The sequence below is a fragment of the Dunckerocampus dactyliophorus genome, chromosome 12, assembly GCF_027744805.1.
Source record: "Dunckerocampus dactyliophorus isolate RoL2022-P2 chromosome 12, RoL_Ddac_1.1, whole genome shotgun sequence".
Taxonomy (NCBI): Eukaryota; Metazoa; Chordata; class Actinopteri; order Syngnathiformes; family Syngnathidae; genus Dunckerocampus; species Dunckerocampus dactyliophorus.
Genome location: NC_072830.1, coordinates 5676776 through 5699179, shown reverse-complemented (window position 1 = coordinate 5699179; position 22404 = coordinate 5676776). Strand labels below are relative to the sequence as shown.

At 38.5% G+C, this 22404-nt stretch overlaps 1 protein-coding gene across 1 annotated transcript; it reads left to right on the top strand.

The window, feature by feature from the left end:
* The first annotated feature begins 3784 nt into the window (after window positions 1–3784).
* On the top strand, window positions 3785–21694 carry zgc:153184 (uncharacterized protein LOC751652 homolog). Its single transcript, XM_054794819.1, has 6 exons — window positions 3785–4028; window positions 15466–15549; window positions 15616–15687; window positions 19786–19854; window positions 20296–20514; window positions 21164–21694. The coding sequence occupies exons 1-6, from the start codon at window positions 4023–4025 to the stop codon at window positions 21527–21529; spliced, it is 816 nt and encodes a 271-aa protein (XP_054650794.1). The 5' UTR covers window positions 3785–4022; the 3' UTR covers window positions 21530–21694.
* Window positions 21695–22404: the final 710 nt, after the last annotated feature.

The following is a 22404-nucleotide window of genomic DNA, read 5'->3' as shown; positions in this document are numbered from 1 at the left end:
AAAAATGAGGCTGGTGAGAGGCGTCTGCAAAATAAGTCACCAATCCACAGCAATATTCCATTTTTAAAGTTTGTATTACTTGTATTTTTTGTGTCAGTAAAGTCAAGGCAGTCTTTTATTCCTTTTACATTTTACCGGGTTTCACTTCGTTTTACACTTGCGCGGCAATCAAAAACGTCAAAAAGAGCGGCGCCTCTGTGACGTGACGGCACCACACAGTCGTTATCGTTATTATGCCTTCATCATGACGCGTGAAGGTGAAGAATGAGTGTTATTGTTTTAGTACTACTTCATTGGATTTAAATAAATGATGGGGAACATCTCAGACTTACAAATATGAATGGCACATGACCGTGTGTGTCCAACATTACTAATTACATTATGCACACTGTGATTTGTTTTGAATTATATACAGTATCAAATGTGTTTCATATTTATGACCACCGTTTCAATGTGACTCACCTGCATTGTCCACATATGAATAAAATGCTTAAAAAATACAAATCAGAAAGCTTTGTCTTGATTGGCTGACCCGAAGAGAGCGCGAGAGAGAGCGAGAGAGGAGGAGAGGGAAGGAGGGGTGAGTATGAATAAGAAAAACAAGCAGTCGTTCCAGGAGATCATATTGTTGTCCATCCATCTCTTTTCCTCCTCTTCTTCTCCCCCAGGGCCAGCCAGCCAGCGTGCACATTTTGACGGATGAGAACATTTTTTGGGAGCAGCTGAGTGATTTCAGTGGGTGGATTATCTATTTGTTGACTTGTGGGAGAAAAGAGGCTTAAGATAACATATTTTTTCTTTAATATTTCAAATATATGCTACTACAAAGTCACATCTTCACATTTGGTGACCCCTCGACGTGGGTAAAAATGTCGACTGACAACAGAGGCAACGAGACCGTGCCTGCGAGCTAGCTAACGTCGGTGCTATCTGCGGCACACCCACGCCCGTGGTTTCAACATATCAAGCCCAGGTCCGGCCGCGAGGAATAACACAGGACGTGACGAAGTATTTCCACGTTTTGGTGCTGCAGATGCCTTGATGATGGCAAGTACGGGAGCCCATAGGCATATCCAGTTTTTATTATTGGTTTTCTTTATAGGGAAAAACCTGATAAGGATATCAACCAATATAAAATTGTTATGCCAATATCTGGCAATATCGGCACGCCGATATTATCGGACATCCCTGTATATGTACATCCCCACTATATGTAAATGGACGGTTATTGGCGCATTTTGGAGGGTTTTCAGACGACTTTATAGGAGGAATAGTAAGCCTCATGCGAGCAGTAATGAGCTGTCTCTTTTTATCTCTTCTCATATCTTTACAGTAGAATACACAGAAAAGAGAAAGACATATGTGTTCAGGTCTCACATGAAGAATGTGGATGATGGGCAAAATTCCAAAAACGGCACACTTTTCCTTTAAGTCCATGTTCTGCAAGTTCACTATTTCATCTCCAAATGAAGCCTCTCAACCGCAAGAGGATGTCATGAGCTGTGGTGCTGCTCTGCTGCCCTCTTGTGTTGTTTCGTTGCAGCACACCCACCGACCCGTGGGAGGAGCTCATGCACACCTGTACCCAGTTATCTCATGGACTATTTAGACCACATGTGTCAAACTCGTGCCCTGGAGGGCCGAGACGCTGCAGGTTTTCTCTCCAGCAGGTGATTTAATTGATGAGCTCCTTCCCTCAAACTGAAGGTGTTGATCATTAAAATCACCTGCTTTAGTGACTGGCTGGAAAGAAAACCTGCAGTGTCTCAGCCCTCCATGGCACGAGTTTGACACCCCTGATTTAGACTCTCTTGCATGCTTGTCTGTACCAGCTCTTCTTATCCTGTTCTTGCCTTGTTCCCTTGCTCTCTGGTCTACCTTCCCTTCTATATTGTAAGTACTTGCTACTACCTGCTAGCGTAATCGCTGCAGTGATTTCCTGCTAGTTCCGTGTGTGCAGCGCTTTTCGTTACCTTTTTTCCTTGTTGTAATTTTCCCGTGGCTAGGCCTGGAGTTTTTGTTTGTACTTTCTCACCTGTGGACATTCTTGTGTTTTATTATCTTTTTATTTGTTATTAATACGTTTTTGGACACGGACACTTGTCTCTCTGGATTGTAATTACCGGCTACACGCCGCCCGTGACAGAGGGTACAAGTACCAAGAGTTGTGGAGTTCCCCCAAATCGCTGTGTTTTTTGTTTTTTTGGCTGGTGTAGAACATAGTTGAGGTGACCATTAAGGAGGAAGATCAACGCGCACCCTAAGTACAACCTGTAAGTGGAACATGCGAGGCTACGGCTGTGGCTTCATCGGTACAGCCAACGCATGTCAAACTTGCAATAAAAGTACTGACCTTGCGTTCCATGTGGGCTTCGTATGAAGGTTGCAAGAACTACGCGTGAGCTGTACGTCGTGCGTAGCAACCACATAATAGCCGTACCGGAAACATGATTGGTTCTGCACATGCATGAGATCTACGTCGCTTCCTTCACTCACAATTTTTTACCACAGAGCTTTTGCGATGTCACGTGCTGTGAGATATAGTTTTTTGGTGTTTTTTTTTCAATTTATGAACATAAATGGTCAATAACCATACATTATGTGTATATATATATTGGGACTTCTTTTCCTTAATGATGCCTATTAAAAGACTTGGCCAGTGTAAATAATAAGCATTAATCAAATATAAATATATATTTACATATATATCACAATAGAGACATAGCAACGAGAGGAAAAACAAATATACACTGAAAAATACAAATACAAAGTAAAATAAAGCCGTAGGCACCCCTGCAGCTTTATATACCCCAGTTTTCCTGCGATTGAAAACTCTCGCCGTACAGGCAACACAGGACCGACTTACTCGGCACGCATGGAGCACGTAAGAAATATCTGAACGCTGCACTAATTACATAAAGTATGTGGGGTGCAGGCCGCATAGTGGTCTAGTGGTTAGCATGTTGGCCAACACGGGAACAGCCTGGAGATCGATTCTCCCCTGGGCATTTCTGTGTGGAGTTTGCATGTTCTCCCCGTGTGTGCGTGGGTTTTCCAACATTCCCAAAAACATGCAGGTGAGGTTAATTGGAGACTCTAAATTGTCCATAGGTATGACTGTGAGTGTGAATGGTTGTTTGTCTATATGTGCCCTGCGATTGGCTGGTGACCAGTCCAGGGTGTACACCGCCTGTCGCCCAAAGTCAGCTGGGATAGGCTCCAGCATGCCCCCGCGACCCTAATGAGGATGAAGCGGTATAGAAAATGGATGGATGGATGGATGTGGGGTGCACGTGTGGCACACGACGTAGAGAGTCCGCAAGTGCGAGTCATTACTTACATTTTAAGTTAATTATGTTAAGCTAGTGTTTGTTACATTGATAAATGTGAAATTTTACAATATTACTGTATTTGTAGGACTTGTTTACAATGAAATGTAGATCGACTCCAAAGTGGAATCAATGTTCGTTGTGTGTCTGTGTGTTTCAGTAAGACATTAATGATTGGTGCACACCACTACATAACCAAGCCAAAGAGAAAAAAAATCACCTTCACAAGTTGTTTGTAACTCTTCGAAGATGCTATCGTACTCCTCGCTAGTGCGCTAGAGAATGATTTTGTGTTATTTCATATTTTAATACTATTTTCTGTATTTGTACTGTTCTCACGGCATGCTTTGCCGCAATAAATGCCTGTTGCAAAAAAGGCACATCTCCAACAACATCTCCGCCACTAGAATGTGCCAAAATGCCGTGCTTAAACAGGAATGGGGACGTATTTTCTTCTTACATTGAAAGTTCAAACAGGAAGTAGTATTATTTCATTTGTCGGGCTTGATTTCGCTGGAGTGAGCAGCGTGTGTTAAAAGCCTTCCCCGTCTCTGCCTCGTCTGGAGGACAGAAACACAACACTCCTCTTTTCTGCGCTTGCTGCTTGCGCACATTTAAAGACATTTAATGCCCAGACATCACCGGAACTAATAACAAATAGAAGATACAGACACAGACACAAACACAAGACGGATGGAGGTAACGAAGGTTTATTTCATTTCTACGACACAAAGTCATAATGTGTCAGGTTTTCTTAATTCATGTCCAGAAAAAGAAATAACATTAAATTGTTTGGGGAAAAAAGCACCACTGGCTAGCTACTTCTCGTGTGTTATATTTTTTTTATGTTGTTAGCGCTCAGTGAGCGGTAAGATTGTTGTGTTGTGTTGTTAGCGTTACAAATTTCATTTGGAGAGTAAATAAAGTGTTGACATAGGAATATCGATGGAAATATGTAAACGAAACACATAACTATATGATTTAGTCACATTCCATGTTTTGTCCAACTACAGCCAACTTGTTTGTGGTGTAGTTTTATTTGATTCATCAAAACGTTCTGGATTTTGTGTAAATGATATTGATTGAGTTTATAATCTTCTAAAGTCCTTTTCAGGTGATGTTTTAAACCGAGCTAGCTTAATCTAAGTTGTTTGCACGTCATTTATTTATTTATTTTCATCTTGACTCGGAAACTAGCTGTGAATGATGAAAACAACTGCGACAAGTGAATTTAAAGTTACGTTTTGGTTAGGATGTTTGTCGCATTTGTCATGCCACATTTTTTTGTTCCTACAGAAAGTTGATTTTGAGCGTAGAAAGTGAGCTAGCTAAAGCTGACCGTTCGTGCTGTACTGCTCATCTCCTCAGGGGGCAGCAGTGAGACAGTGTGGTCTAAACCTACACAAAAAGTGACACATTTGATCCTCGTGACACTGTGTGTGTGTGTGTGTGTGTGTGTATATACATATATATATCCTTAAATTGGCCTAAAATGTAAAGTCCCCACAAAAAGTGACACATTTGATCCTTGTGACCAAAAATGTCCCATTGATCCCAATTAATCCAACATTTATTTTAACATAAACAATGCTGTATCTCAGGGGTGTCCAAACTTTTTCCAGCGAGGGCTGGATTGCGGAAAATCAAAGGATGTGGTCAGCCCACTTTCCCATTTTTTTTAAACCAAGCCATGTAGATATGCTGAGGCATTATTTTATGTTACAAATATTTCAACTTTCTTCTTGTACTTTTTTTTGTCCGAATATTATGGCTTTATTGTAATATTTTGACTTTATTATTGGAATATTACAACTTTTTCCCCCAACTTAATTTTTCAAAATGTTAACTTTCTCTTTTGTTTAATACTATTTTTGTCTCAATATTTTTTAATATTATGTCTTTAGTATGAAAGTAGTATAAAGTTTTAATGTCTTTAGTATGAAAGTAGTATAAAGTTTTAATATGAACATTTTCCTTTTTTTTTTGTTCTTTCTTTTTGTACATTTTTTTTCTCATAATATTATGACTTCATTATCATAATAGTTTGACTATTACCAGAATATTCAAACTTTTTCCAAACTTAGTTTTCCAAAAAATTGCAACTTTTTATTTTTATTTTTTGTGATAATGCTATTTTTGTCTCTTTGTATTATGACTTTAGTATGAAATTAGTATGAACTTTTCCATTTTTTTAAACATATTTCAGCTTCCTTCTTGTACATTTTTTTCTTGTAATATTACAACTTTTTTCTCATAATATTTTGACTTTATTATCAGCATATTAGAGCTTTTTCCCAACTTAATTTTCTAAAAATTGACTGATGCAATTTTTTTCTCTTATTATGACTTTAGCAGAAACTCAGTATTAACTTTTAACTTCCTTTTTAAAATTTTTGTACAAATATTTCAACTTCCTTCTGGTACATTTTTCCTTGTAATATTATGACTTTATTTTCCTAATATTTTGACTTTATTATCGGAATATTACAACTTTTTCCCAACTTAATGTTCCAAAAATTGAAACTTTTTCTTTGTTTTTTTTCATCATAATGTGACTTTTTTTCATCATAATGTGACTTTTTCCTCAATTCAGACTTTTTTCCTTTTTAATTTTCATCTTAATATTATTTTTGTGTCTTAATATTATGTCTTTAGTATGAACTTTTTCCTTTTTTGTTCTTTCTTTTTGTACATTTTGTCTTGTAACATTGTGACTTTATTTTCCTAATATTTTAACTTTATTATCAGAATATTACAACTTTTTCCCCAACTTAACTTTCCAAAAAATTGAAACTTTGTCTTTTTTTTCATCATAATGTGACTTTTTTCCTTTCATTATTCAACTTGATGCAGTTTTGTTTCTCTTAATATGACTTTAATATAATATAAATATAAACTTAGTGTGAATTTATTACTTTCTTTCTTTATATATATATATATATATATATATATATATATATATATATATATATATATATTTGCAAATATTTCAACTTCCTCCTTGTACATTTTTTGTCTTAGTATTATGACTTTATGGTCATAATATTTACACTTGGTGCTCCAAGTGATGGTCATGAAAGTCGTTGTATGTAAATATGTTGGCGTTGTTGTGTTAACCACAGCACACACGTGTAAAGCACTGTTTGACTTTGACGTCTTTTTTCATTCTTTCTCTCTGTGGTATGTTCCTGCAGGCTTTGTGGCCTCCTCCCTCTTGCAAAACAAGCAGGCTTTTTTTTCACGTTATTCCCGAGTGTTTTCATCACGTCATCATGTGAGCCGGCCCGCGGCATGCGAGGGAGGGAGCGCTTTAGCACATGATGCGATCTCGTCACTCCGATGCAAACACCACCTTCTCTCAGCAACTTCAATGGTGACCTGGCCTGAGTGGGTAAAAAAAAAGGCCCTTAGAGGAGATGAAAGGTGTGGGGGCTGTGTGGAAATGTCGCCTGCGTGTTTGCTGGACACTTGAGTGTGTTTTTCTTGTGCACGCACGTGAGGAGTGTTCATAACGGGGAACTTGACCTGAGCCCATGTAGCTATGGGCTCATGGGCTCAGGTCTCTATATTTTTTTTTTTTACAAATCTTTCAACTTTCTTTTTGTACATTTTTTTTCTTGTAGTATTATGACTTTATTCTCATAATATTTTGACTTTATTATTTGAATATTCTAACTTTTTCCCAATTTAATATTCCAAAAATGTTTTCATCATAATGCTGTTTTGGTCTCTTAATATTATGAATTTAGTATGAACTTTTTAGTGTGAACTTTTCCATTGTTTTTTTCAATTTTTTTACAAATATTTTCTTTTTATCTTAACGCTGTTTTTGTCTTTTAATATTATGACTTTAGTCTGAACTTTTCCATTGTTTTGACTTTTTTTTAAACAAATATTTCAGCTTTCTTGTACATTTTTTACATTTCTAAGGAGTTTGATAACAGGACTTGACGTGCACCAAGTGGTTTAGCATGGGCGTGCCAACCATATGGCCAACACATTGATGATGTAATCCACGTCGTGAGGCTCCGTCAGTGGAAAGAGTGCACGGTGGTGGTGGTGAATGTGATGGATGACAGATGTGGCGTGTTTGGGATGGAGGTGATTGCAGGGTGGATTCTTTGGGAGCAGATGCAGATGCAGGTGAAGTTGGTTTAGTATTTTGGTCATGTGACCAAAGGCGGTGCAGTGTAAAGGACATCAAATCCTAAAGTAAGCACGTGATTGCTTTGGTGACAACTCAAATATTCCAACCACGTTGTCGTCTGCTGGGTAGAATACTAATACATACATAATATATTTTATATTATTTTTATATTCTGATATTTTCACCAGCTTAGATTTCATTAAAAAGCTTCTAAAATATGCTTTTAAAGAGCACCGTTGTCACACACACAAAAAGGGAGTTACTTACTTCTCATTTCTCAATCTCCACCTTCTTTTCATGAAAACGTTTTTGGAGTGAAATTTTTTAAATTGTAAAATTGTAACGTTATTTTTGTAACATGATGTAACAAATCAGCATCTTATAAGATGCTGCCTCTTTTCTTGTAAAATTAAAAAAAAAATTCTTGTACAATTATTGCTTTTTTTCTTCTAATTTCATGATCTTAGTCTCAAAATATTTAGCCTTTTCTTGTCAAATTATGACTTTTTTCCTCTAATCAGACTTTAGTCTCATATTTTTTTTCTTGTAAAATGTTGACGGTATAATTTTTTTGCAATATTCAGACTTTAGTATCATAATAGTTTTTTACTTCTTTCTTGTAAAATTTTTCTTATGTTTTGCCTTTTTTCCTGTAATATTCCGACTTCAGTCCCATATTTTTTTTTCATGTGAAATTATGACTGTTTCATGTAATATTAAGACTGACTTAAAATTCTGACTTTCTTCTCTTTTTTTTTTTGGTGAAATTATGACTTTTTCTTGTAATATTAAGACTGGTCAAATTTTTTTCTTGTAAAATTTTAGCAGTTTCTTTTTTTTGTAAAATTCTGTAATTTTTTTCTTTCTTGCAATATTGTGACTTTAGTCCAGTGGTTGTCAGTTACTTTCTGTCATGCCCATCCTTGGGTACAGAAATGGTTTCTTATAATATTTCCCCTCATTATTGTTGTAAAATTATGGCTTTTTTTCTTGTAATATCCTGACTTTGTCTCAGAATATTTTGCCGTTTTTCTCCTAAAATTATTTCCTTTTTTCTTGCAATATTAAGACTTTAGTCTCATAATATTTTCATTTTTATAAAATTATGACTTTTTTGTTGTTATATTATGACTTTGTTTCATAATATATTGCCTTTTTTTTCCTAAAACCTTTACCTTTTTTCTTGCAATATTAAGATTTTATTGTCAGAATATTTTCAGTTTTATAAAATTATGGTGGGCGGTCTAGTAGTTAGCATGTTGGCCACACAGTCACAGTCTGGAGATCGGGAAGACCTGGGTTTGATTCTCCCCTGGGCATTTCTGTGTGGAGTTTGCATGTTCTCCCCGTGCGTGCGTGGGTTTTCTCCGGGTACTCCGGTTTCCTCCCACATTCCAAAAACATGCATGTTAGGTTAACTGGAGACTGTAAATTGTCCATAGGTATGAATGTTGGTGTGAATGGTTGTTTGTCTATATGTGCCCTGCAAGTGTCTAGCAACCAGGCCAGGGTGTACCCCGCCTGTCGCCCGAAGTCAGCTGGGATAGGCTCCAGCATGCCCCCGCGACCCTAATGAGGAGAAGCAGCATAGAAAATGGATGGATAAAATGATGGCTTTTCTTGTAATATTCTGACTTTGTTTCATAATATATTGCCTTTTTTCTCCTAAAATGATTACCTTTTTGTTGCAATATTAAGACTTTAATCTCATATTTTCACATTTTTTTTAATTATACCTTTTTTCCTTGTAATATTATGACCTTAGTCCAGCGGTTCAGAAAGTAATTGTCATGCCCCCCAGGGGACAGAATTTGTTTTCTCTCATAATATTTTGTCTTTTATTTGGTTAAAATTGTTACCTTTTCTGTGATATTCAGACATTTGTTTCATAATATTTCCCCCTTTTTCTTGTAAAATTCTGATGTAGTATGACTTTTCACATGAAAATATTTTTTTTTGTTGGAAAAAAGGTTTTTCTTGGAACATTACAATGTTTTTTTTTGTTTGTTTGTTTTTTTACAATAACTTTTTTTTAATTGTAAAAAAAATCAGTTTTTTCCCCCAGTCTAGTTTTTTCGCAGCCAGGTTATGTCCAGGCTTACATCTTAAAAAAGCTATGAAAGTGCCACTGTCTCACTGTTGAACTAATTTGGAGAGGGTGTTTATTGAGAACCTATGAAGTTCCTGAGGGGACATAGAGGAAAAAAAGTAGAAAAAAAAGAGCATTCCCTGACGATATTGTCCATCTATAAGCGAGATAGATTTTCAGCCGAGGGAATACGCTACATATGCTCACTATTAGAGGCGAGCAGCAGGAATAAAATGCAGTATGAAAGGTTAGGCCAGTGTTAGCGGCTGTAAATGTCACAGGAGTCCTTGCATGAGCACTGAGCCTGTTAGTCTTTTTATATTACAATATTTTCTGGAGGAATAAACACTCTCAGGCATCAATCAAATGCGATAAAACACTTGTTTTATTATGACAAGGAAACACACAAAATGCTGCCAGTTACAGCATTTACAAATATTTCATGAAACTAAAACATGAAAAAAGAAAGCTGTTGCTACAATGTGTTTATTTTTTACACGGACAAGTGTTAATATGTCAAAGTTGTACAGTGTTGAGCGTTGATAAATGAAAAGACGAGTAAGTTGACAAAGTTCTGTTTAAGAAATTTAGGTTTGGTTGAGTTTCATCTTGAGCACAAAGCCTGGGCTGGTTGAGCCACTTTCGCAGAATACCCCCATAGCCCAACAAGTTAAGATACATTTTATGCTGTTGGTTGTTTAAATCTGGATGCAGGATATTTGATTTTACTTTTCATTTTTCACGTTTCCCCCCTGAAGGATTGCCACCTTATTGTGGTTTGCATGCCTCAGAGCACACCAGCAGGAGCTCAGTGTTCAGGTGGGACACCCAAGTTGGCCAGGTCTCAGGGTAGAGGCCTAACAAAGTGCAATTCACTTCTCCAGGTTGAGGGCTGGACACACAGCTAGCAACCCATGCTGTCAACAAAACAGTTATCAGAAAGAAAAAAAAAAGTGCTGGCGCATGTGTATGCATAATGACTCCTTCACTGACCCCCAAAGTGAACACATCATGTATTTGTGTTTTTTTTTTGTTTTTTTTTTGCTGCTATCAGCAAAGAGTCAGGCCCTGATCCGTCTGAGGTTCTGTCAAGAACGTGGTCTGGTGCTGAGAGATAACCTATAAGGAGTCCCGGTGGAGGACGCCTTAAAACGTGACCTAAGCAGCCGTGTGGAGATGACATGCAGCTCAAGATCTCAGTGCTGCCTTTCCCTTTCTTTTTAGCCTTGCCAGCGACACGCAAACGCTGGAAGAGCTGCTATGTATGGTAGAGTTGTGAAGGATTAGGACCAGGCAGCACTTTTATCAATGCATGGACTAGATGTCACGGCGTTATAGCCAATGGATTCTCGGGAAGTCCAAGGCAGCGACAATAGCAGGCTTTGTGTGGTTTGTGTGTTTTTACAGGAAACCTCGTGCACACGTCGATAAAGCAAGACGACCCCTGGGGCGGGGCGGGGCGGGGGGTGTCGCTGCAATCTTTTCCCACGACCTGCAGCTCAGGCTGGAAGGAGTTAGCATGTTCAAGACCGTCTTGGGAGCCATTACGTGCCAAAAAGGTTTATCAAGCTTTATTCATCCTTTCATCCAACCATTTACTATGCCGCTTATCCTCATGAGGGTCGCGGGGGTATGCTGGAGCCTATCCCAGCTGACTTCGGGCGAGAGGTGGGGTACACCCTGGACTGGTTGCCAGCCAATCGCACCCCAGTCACCTCTCTGATGGCTTAACTGTTAAAAAGCTGTACACATTATGTGTTTCTGTTGAACAATGTCGACACACAACCAGTGTTTTGAAGACAAGCCATAAGTATTATAATGATAACAAGAGAGCAAGACTGTGCAGTGACACTTAAGTACGTTGTGATGATGATCGATGATCGATGTATCCCGTGAACGTAATAGCCACTGGTCGCTCCGAGCTCACATGTAAACAAAAATGGCAGAAAGTGGAATGAGATTTAAATGTGAGCGATCACACAGGCTGGCATAGATGGGCTTAGCATGTGACAAACTGTCGTCAATTTTACGGGCTATTCTTAATTAATTCTCCCGATAATAAGAAACTAAGTGAAAGTCAACACAAGACGTGTCGCGTATCTGGTCACATGCGCCAGTGCCAGTGAAAATAATAAGCTATATAGGTATCTACTGTATATAGCTATATTGTATTTTTTGTGAATGGTAATATTATATAAATATATAATTTTTTAGTTTTCTGTTATTATATAATAAGATATTATATACAGATATTATCAATAATATTAATAAAGCAAAAGTCAAAATTTTACAAAAAATTGTTAAAATATGATTAATATTGATATATCAATTCTATTATCAATAATATTAATACTATATCATCACTAATATTAATCATATTGTAACTATTTTTTGTAAATATTGCAATATTATGACTTTAGCCGAGTTATTTTTTATCATGCCCCCCCCAGGCTCCTAATATTTTGCCTTTTATTCTTGTAAAATTCTGACGTATTTGGGGAAATCAAGCTTATTTATTTTTATATTTTTTGTCATCGGTTGCAAAATGCGTCAGTCATTTAAATACTATTGCGTGCGCACTCATTCTGACGCTATCCCTTATTCTGCTCACAGCCACTAGAGGGGCATGTTTGCATGCTATTTAGCTATGATATGCTGTGATATGTTCTTTCTTTCTCTGAGCTTTTTCCCATGCTTTCCTTATATAGATGTTACAGGCTGGATTTTTTTTGCCACTATTTTTTTTTTTTTTTACTATGTTCCAGATGTGCTGCGTCCGCCAGGCTTTGTTTGGGGGGCTTTTTCCCAGGCCTGTAGCCCCAGAATAGTCCTTCCCGCTCTCTCCGTCCCACAAATTCCCAGCTTGTCCCGCTTGAGACCAACATACATGCAGCTGATGACTAAATATGGCTGTTTTTCACAGTTAAAGCTAATTTGCTATGAAAAGGCATGTATACCCATGTGGAATGACAACATGTTCAAGAGCTTCGTGATGATGTTCAAGGTGCTACGTTGTCCTATGTGTTCATAGAAAGTCATAAACCGGTTTTCTATGCTCTAACTACCAACTTTGCCAACTACCCGCCAGTCAACGTCAGATGTGGCAGTTGTAAGTTTGATCGTTTAGTTTTTTCTCAGCAAATATGCTAACCTAGCGTGACGTTGTGGTGTAATTGTCATTACGCAATACGTACCGGAAACACAATCGGTGCTGGTAGTCGTCACGTGCTGTGGTAGTCATTATTTATTAAATGTATGAACATAAATGGTCAATGACCATACTTCACATGTGTAATACAGTATATTGGGGGCGTTATTTTATTAGTGACTCTTATTAAGTTTGTTAGCATGCGGATGTTTCTATCTAGTGATGTGTCTGTCGCGAATGAATCGGAAATGAACGACAGGAGCTGGTTTGCGCCGTTGGGAGCTCGTTGGGAGCTCGTTGGGAGCCAGTTGGGAGCCAGTTAGTTTTTTCCTGGTCTTTTTTTCTGTTAAAGCCGAATGTCAGTGGTCAAAATGTGTGGCGGCGTCTGTGTCCACGCTGAGCAGGGGGAGGGGCGGAGTTAAACACGCTGTCTTGCTCTTAGAGCCGATTCGTTTGTGAGAAATTTGCATGAAGAGATTTGAACTAGAAATTTTGGATTTTTTACTCAAGTTCATTGGTAGTCTGTTTTTATCAAACCATCTTTTTAGTCTAGTCATTTCGTCTGTAACTTTTTTTCACAAGCTTGTGTGCTTTCTCCAGAACAGAATGCGGTTGTATCATCTGCAAATAAGACTATCTTTAAGTCTTTTGTGACTTTACAGATGCCATTAATATATAGATTGAACAGTTTTGGTCCCAGTGTTGACCCCTGTGGTACGCCGCACGATATATTTAAGCTCACAGATGTATATTCTCCTAGCTTCACATATTGCTTCCTGTTTGCTAAGTAGCTTTTAACCCAGCTCAAAACTAACCCTCTGATTCCACACCTCCGTATTTTTTTAATTAGGATATTGTGATGGCGTAGATTACACATGCCTAACATGTGACTAACAAAAATAGGCCGACCGGATGTAGACACGTTCTGCACATGCGTAGAACCAATTGCGTTTCCGGTGTTGAGTACTGTAATGACAGTAATGTTAGCACTTTAGTATCACATAGCTAGGCTAGTGCTGTCCCACTCCTTAACGCTACGACGTGGTGTGTGATATACGGCACCTAAGGATCACAGTTCAAGAGACTACATACAGTAAGTAAAAGTTAAAAAGGGTGGGCAGTCCTTGGTGTTGTTCTGGGCGGTGGTTCAGGACAAGGAAGGAGGGCGTGGGCGTCTGATGTGCTGATGTCATCCGTTTGGGCGGAGGCTGCAAGGAGGTGAGGTCATGTTAAAAGGGACAGGATGGAGGGAAGGAAAACAAAGCTTGTCATTAAGACGTGGAATGCGCGTGTCTGCGCAGCACGGCAAATAGTTTGTGTTGACGTACGTTGCCATGGGTTACGACGGCTCACGAGCATTCTCACCTTGGAGGTAGCGGCCGCCGGGAGGCGTTGTTGTTCATAAAAACAAACAACAGATGAAGTGCGAGAGCTGAAGCAGCTCAGGCGAGGCACGGCATGAGAGGAGGAGCCGCGCAAAAACATCAGCAAAACCCCTCACGCCCGCAACGCACGTTGCCCACTTGTCAACAAGCGATAAGAGACGGTGGAGACAGAAGCGTCCTCTCGGGCCGTGGCGTGATGATGAACAGCTGCGGCGCCCTGGGAGAAAGAGAGCGAGAGCCTCTCACTTCCTGTGCACAAGAAAAGTGCCTCACGCTCCAGATAAGACCTGGAAAAACAACAGTTTCACTCTTTAATTTCAAAAGAAAGGCACCTTATACTGCCCTCAAGTTGATGTCTAGTCTTCAGTTGGACTTGATGTTAGTTTGTAAGTTTGTAGTCTCGTAATATTTTGCCTTTTTTCTCGAAAAATAATGACTTTCTTGTAAAATTAAGACTTTATTGACTTTATGTTTGTAACATTATGAACTTAGTCCAGTGGTTTTTAATTACTTTCTGTCATGCCTCCGCCCTCCCCAAGGGACAGAAGTCTCATAATATTTTGCGTTTTATTCTTGTAAAATTATGACTTTTTTCTTGCATTATTATAAGATTTTAGTCTCATAATAGTTTACCTTTATGACTTTTTTGTTGGAACATTATGACCTTTTTTTTCTTGTAATATGATTACTTTTTTCTTGAAATACCTTTTTAAATTATTCATGTCTCCCCCCCCCCCCCCCCCCCCATTATTTTTTTAAATTATTTTCTGTCATGTCATGTCCCAGCGGACAGATTTTTTGGGTCTGTTTCTGTGTGTGTATATATATTTTTTACTAAAATGCAGTAATCATATAAGGCCATTAAAGCAAATCATCCTAACTTTTTAGGATTTTTTAAAAAATCTTATGTTAATACAGTGGAAACAGAAAGTTGACCCAATAAACTGTTTTTGTATGATATATGAAAAAATATATGTAAATGATTGGAAGAATGATATTTAAAAAATACAACTGACTAAATATGTAAACATAATTTCAGAAATATGTTACAATTCTCCACTAGAGGACAAAAACCTCGAAAGGGTGGTAAGAAGGACCCTAATCCTTACCCTTACCCTGACCTGAAGGCGGGGGCTGGGCACAAGCGGTGCCCTCGTAATCTGACAGACTGGATCATTTCTGCAGCGCATGAATAAATATAAATAAATATAAACACTATTGGCGCTTCATATTTTTAGATTTATTGTTTGTTTTTTTTTACATGCGGCGCTGCCATTTTGCCAATCAATGAAATATGTCATATTAATATTTAAGAAAGCTTGTTTGGTGTTACTTGTAATTGTGTATGTTTGTGTTTTGGTGTCAAGGATTCTCCATTCAAGCCGTCAGTGGCTGAACTGGCCGGCAGGTTCAAAGGTCATATTCTACCACTGCCTAGCGCACATGACAAGGTAACACAAAAGGTACACAAAACTACACAAATATTGCACTAGGAATATTTTTCTCTTCTTTTCTAGTTACCATTTCGAAGGAAGCCCCCGTGTTCGCTGCAGTTTCCCAACCAGAAAAACGATGCAGACGAATCAGATGTGAGCTGTTATGGTCCCTTTTCCTCATGAAACCAATGACTGAACCACAAATAAATGACACGCTTATAAAAATGTCTTTTCTACACTCCTAGTTGGGGTTATGCTGCTGCATCCAGGTGCTACTTTACATAGCACTCATTTGCTTTAGGAAGCACCCTTTATTTGCAATGAATTAGCTTACCATTTACACTCTTACTAACTAGCATACCATAAAGAAAACCTTTACACCTTCACCTTCACCTTCACCTTTACACTCCTATTACCCAATATAGTAGACATAATAAGAGAAAATAAGACATATTAGACACAGAAAACCTGTTTACAACATATTAAATACATTTTTAACATTATTAGCGCCCTCTAGACATGAACTAACACCCTTATAGTCACCTTTACACTCCTATTATCTAATATGGTAGACAAAATAATAGAAAATAAGATATATTAGACATAACCTGTTACAATCTGCACATCACTAATATTTTAACCACGATATAGCAAGTGTTGACTGTATATTGTTATACATGTATTATACATATATACATATAGTATATAATAGGGGTGTAGCAGTTCCAGAGGGGGGCCCTGGTGACCCGCATCCAGGCATGGGAAAACGTGGTCCAATGTTTTTTTTCATCATAGAGGTCTATTGAGCCACTCTTTGTCTGGTCCTTCACCTAGGACCTGTTGTCGTTGGCGACCCTACCAGGGGCATAAAAAACCCCGAAAAGTCCTCCACCACAATAAGGTGGTAGCTCAGGGAGGAGTGTGTATGTGTATATATATATATATATATATATATATATATATATATATATATATATATATATATATACATATATATACATATGTGTATCAATGTATATGTATTTTTGTATATATATGTGTATATATATGTATGTGTGTATATATGTGTGTATATATATGTATGTGTATATGTGTGTATATATATGTATATATGTATATATATGTATATATATGCATATATATGTATGTGTATATATATATATATATATGCATACTGTATGTGTGTATGTATATTTATGTATATATGTATGTATATACAGTATATGTGTATATGTATATATATATATATATATATGTGTGTGTGTGTATATATATTTATGTGTATATATATGTGTATATGTGTGTGTATATATATGTATATATATAAGTATATATGTATATATATATATATGTGTATATATGTATATACAGACCCTTTCCAAAAAATTTGAATGTCATGGAAAAGTTGTTTAATTTCCATAATTCCATTCAAAAAGTTAAACTTTTATAGATAGATTCAGGGCCCACAATTTAAACGATTTCAAGTGGTTATTTGTTTATTTTTACGTAATTTGGGCTTCCAGCTCATAAGACCCACGAAAACAGGAATTCAAAAAATTAGAATACCGTGAAGAAATCACCATTTACTTCTCAGTTTTTGCAGGAAAAAAAAGAAAGAAATTAGGATCACATCAAATCCCAAATCATGACTGTGGCTGACTGCGGATATTTCACACTGGACCTCAGGCAGCTTGGGTTCTGTTCCTCACCCGTCTTCCTCCAAACCCTTGGACCTTGATTCCCAAATGAAAGGCACACTTTACTTTCATGGGAAAAGAGGACCTTGGACCACTGGCCAACAGTCCAGTCCTTCTTCTCCTTGGCCCAGTGGAGACGCTTCCTACGTTGGCTCAGGTTCAGAAGTGGCTTGACCCGAGGAACCCGACAGTTGTAGCCCATCTCCCGGATGCGTCTGAATGTGGTGGTTTTTGAAGCTGTGACTCCCGCCTCATTCCACTCTTTCTGGATCTCTGCCAGATTCTTGAATCTTCCCTGTTTGATAATCCGCTGAAGCCCACGGTCATCTCTTTTGCTGGTGCATCTTCTCCTGCCACATTTTGCCCTTCCTCTAGACTTTCCATTGATATGCTTGGACACAGCACTCTGTGAACAACCAGCCTCCTTAGCTATGAACTTTTGTGGCTTACCCATCCTATGGAGGGTATCAATGATGGTCTTCTGGCCAGTTGTCATGTCTGCAGTCTTCCCCATATTGAACCCAACTGAGACAATTGAACCAAACTGAAGCAATTTAATGACACCTGGGGAAGCCTGTGCAGGTGATTTGAGTTTAGTAGATGATTAGTGTGTGACATTAAAACATTCATGCCCTGCAAAATTTGGGCTGATTTCTTCACAGTATTCTAATTTTTTGAATTCCTGTTTTCGTGGGTTTAATGAGCTTGAAGCCCAAATTACGTAAAAATAAACAAATAAATACTTGAAATCATTTAAATTGTGGGCCCTGAATCTATAATCTATAAAAGTTTAACTTTTTGAATGGAATTATGGAAATTAAACAACTTTTCCATGACATTCTAATTTTTTGGAAAGGGTCTGTATATGCATATATATGTATGTGTATATATGTATATATATATGCATATATATGTATGTGTATACATTTATATATGTATGTGTATATATGTACAGTATATGTGTATATATGTATGTGTGTATATATATGTATGTATAGTCAAACCTGTCTTAGCGGCCACCTTTATAGAAGGGCCACCTGCCTATAGCAGCCACTGAAAAATCCCCCCCAGCAAATTTACATGTTATAGACCCTGTGTATAGCAGTCACCTGTCCAACGCAGCCAGCAGCCACCCATTTTGTCTCCCTTGGTCAATATCTGACTGCATATAGCAGCCAAATTACCGACTCAAGTAGAAGCTTCATGCACGAAAAAGTTTTGTTTTTCAATCAATGAAGCCGTCGTGTGTAGACTTTAATTACTGAGTCCTAGCTCAGTCACAATCATTCACAAGATCCACACAAACTGTCAGTTGTTCCACATAAAAAAGCCGTCTTCTTTTGAGCTAGCTATTTCCTGGTCAAACATGTAACTTTAAGAGCATTTGCACCAAAACATTACCGCAAAGTAGGCTGGGAACAGGACGTGCTCCCAGCGACGCTACAATAAAAAAAAAACATATGCTAGCATGCATGCGGCAGCGGGAGCAAAACTGAGTTCGGTTGTACTTAACTGAAGTATTTTATCAGTTATCAGTTATTATTAAGCCTCTAGCTTCCTTTTAGTAAGTAAAAACCTTGACTATGATTGCACTACATTGTCATGTAGACCTACAAAGTACACTTGGAAGAACAAGAGGTGAATAAATGTATTGCAACTGATGTGAAACTGATGAGGGGTAGGATTAAATAAGCTTTGCTTCTTCCTACTCCTTTTTGGACATGCAAAATTGTGAATTGTACTATGTGATGCGCTACTGTTTGACTCATGCATGTTCAGGATTAAAACCATGAACCATGATAATAACAAGCCTAGTAGTGCTGTACAACTTTTATCAGCAGTCCGCAGTGCCATCTACTGGTCAACATTATTATCATTATTTTTTTCCTCTACTGGTCAACATTCAAACTGGACGCCAACCTGTCTATAGAGGCCACCTGTCTATACTGTAGCGGCCACTTTTGCAGACTCCCTCTAGTGGCCGCTATAGACAAGTTTGACTGTATATATATATATATATGTATGTATATGTGTGTATGTACAGTATATATGTATATATATGTGTGTATATATGTGTGTATGTATATGTATGTATGTATATATATGTGTATGTATATGTATGTATATATATGTATATATATGTGTATATATATGTATATATATATGTGTGTGTGTATATATGTATATATGTGTATATATATGTGTATATATATATGTATGTATATATTTGTGTGTGTGTATATATATGTGTGTGTGTATATATATATATATATGTGTATATATATGTATGTATATATATGTTTGTATATGTTTATGTATGTATGTATATCTTTGTGTGTGTGTATATATATATATATATAAAAGGAGCGCTTGATTTGCTCCTTTGCACAGTACAGGTAATCTCACCTCATTGGAGGATTTTTTTTTTTTTAATTATTGGTTATCTGAGCTATTTTTAATGTTATCGGATTAATTGGTCTGATGTCATTATTCCCTCATATCGGCCTGATAATTATCGTGCACCCCTAAATCAGATTTTTTTTTTGTTTTCCAGAAAAACACGGTCTCTACCAGTCCTGTTCAAATTGGGATGAGGAGCTCATCCATCATTGAGAGACTTCAGGTAGGGGCACCGCACACCTGCTTGTTAAACATCACATTCAGCTTGGTATTGCCACCTACTGCTCAGAGCGTGGAGGTTGAAGGAGGAGGAGGGGTGGAGCTCTATCCACAATGAGCTCAGATTAACAAGCTAATGGGATCACGGCCCCTGCGGGGCCTCTCGCCAGGCTCTAATTCGGCACCGGCGTCACACGCCAGGCAGCCATGGGACAAAAGGGCTGCCGCTTCTCCCTCTTCTTCTTCTCCTCGCCCGTACAGGTAGGACCACTAGCCTGCTAGAAGTAGCTACCTCTGAATCTCTCTTACCAAGGTCGAGGGGGATGTTTTGGAGTTTGATGCCAGAAATGGTAGAAGACTAGACTAGTTTGATATATTAATATGAAAAGACAGGAACATTGCAATATTAGAGAGATGTACTGTAAATGTCCTTCCCTCCTTGTAGGCCAACCTCGCTTTGTCACCCACCACCTTGCTGCCTTCACCGAAGAGCGCCGCAGATGTGAACCGACAGCCTGAATCGCCATCGCCGCCCTCCACTACGAGCCCCACCTGGGGCCCCCGGAGCCCCACCCTGCAACCTGTGCAGGTGTCCGTCGAGGAGGAGGAGCCTGTCAACTTTGACAGCCCTCCCGAAGGCACCCCTCTGCCCAGCTTCAACAAGGTATGACGCATCAAGGTGACTGACTGTCCATCAAAACTCAGCATTTTCACGCATCTCTCTTATGCCACGCATATTTTCCTGCCCTCCCCTTGACACGCGCGTCACGCTATCTGCACGCCGACCAATGAGGCTGCATAGCCCCGCCCAGATGGCGTGTCAGCTCAGCAGGTGTATGCAGGGGTGCAGCTGCGTGTCGGATTGAGGACATTTAATCCAATTAGCTTTGTTAGCCGGTGTGTGCTGCGCTCTCACACTCCTCCCTCCTCCTCCCTCACCAGCCATTAACTTCATGCTCCAAAGTAGCGAGAGCCACATAGTGAAACATGAAAGAATGAAACTTTGCCACTTTCCTATTTTCAAACTGATATGCTAACAAGTTATGTATATTTAAAAAAAAAAAAGGCATTTCAGCTTTGTCATATCGATGAAATGATCCTAAATACATTTTTCCCATAATATCACAAGTTTATTCTCAACCTTTTTCTTATAGAATTTTTTTCTTTATTCTCATAAAATTACAGCTGTTTTTCTCATTGCTGCTGCTGTTGTTGTTTCTTTTAATATCCAACTACAGTATTTCTCATCGGAATTTTGACTTTATTTTAATAATTGATCAATAATTGATCCCATCACAACTGCTGCCTCACAGACTCGAGCTCGGCTGTCGTTCAAGAGGCGCCCGCCCACGAGACAACACAGGAGGTCGGCCGGAGAGGAGGCGGGGCTACTTGGGAGCAACCTGTCGCCATGTGAACTGCAACCGCCTGAGGCCAATGGGGACCGCGTTTTTGAGTGCACACAGGAGGAGGATGATGAGCACCACCACATGGTTAAAGAAGGTGAGGAAGAAGAGGAAGAGGAGGAGGAGGAGGACTGTGAGGAGCAAGCAAATGCCCTCCCAGAGGGTGAGGTGGAGGTTCCGGGGGAAGAAGAGTGGCCTTTGGAGTTGGACCCCGCCCAGTCTACAGAGAACAACTTCCACACGAGTGAAGGAGACCCTGCACTGCTGCACTGATCACCTGTCAGGATGTTGAACAGTAAATATCACCAAAAAGACGCACATATTTTAAATATTTTAACTGCTTCTGAACAAGTGCAGAATGTCCTGCAAAGCCTGCTCTGTCGCCCTCTGCTGGCCGTTTATCGACTGTTCATAAATAAACAGTGCTTATGATTTTTAGCCATGAACATGAAAATCTTTTTTTCTTTTTTTTTTTTTTACATTATAGATTTTTTTTATTTTTCTGTTATACATTACCGGTCAAAAGTTTTACAGCACTCTTTTTTTCTACAGGAAAAACCCTACATTTTTAAGATGGTCTGTCTGTCTTCCATTGTTATTTCCTTTTTTCTTGCCATTTTTGTAGCAACAAATTACTTTCTCCAGTACAATGTTGTTCAACTGATGCTTTTTATGCAGACAGAGGAGGTAGTAAGTACTCCAGAACTTGGAACACCTGTAGGAATCAGTTGCACCAACTGCCAAGGCTTGATCAACCTCCATTTCTGCAGAACAGCTTTAAATTGTTGACCCATCTTGTGGTCCCTGAAACAGGCCTTTTTTTTTATAACTCTGAAATACACATTATTTTTCAGTTTTGGGTAATCTTACCTTTTTTTAACCTCTAGCACGTCACCACTTACTTTTGTACCATTTCAAGCTATTCAGTGGACTTGAACGACTTGAACTGCAATAAACAACGGTAAAAATCTGGGTGTTCTAAAACTTTTGACCGGTGTATATATGAACATATATGTGGTTATATACTACACCTGTATATCTTAGCTGCCAATGATATGTTCTTTGCTTGCATAGTTTTCCATCTATACACACGTAAATGACAATAAACAATCTTATGTTTGTGTATAATGAAACCTGTCTAATGAAAC

What these genes read in the sequence shown, in the direction of transcription:
- zgc:153184 (XM_054794819.1), top strand. An exon ending in TGCCTAGCGCACATGACAAG is followed by an intron (nt 15,550 to 15,615) that starts GTAACACAAAAG and finishes CTTCTTTTCTAG; the next exon opens with TTACCATTTCGAAGGAAGCC. An exon ending in ACGATGCAGACGAATCAGAT is followed by an intron (nt 15,688 to 19,785) that starts GTGAGCTGTTAT and finishes TTTGTTTTCCAG; the next exon opens with AAAAACACGGTCTCTACCAG.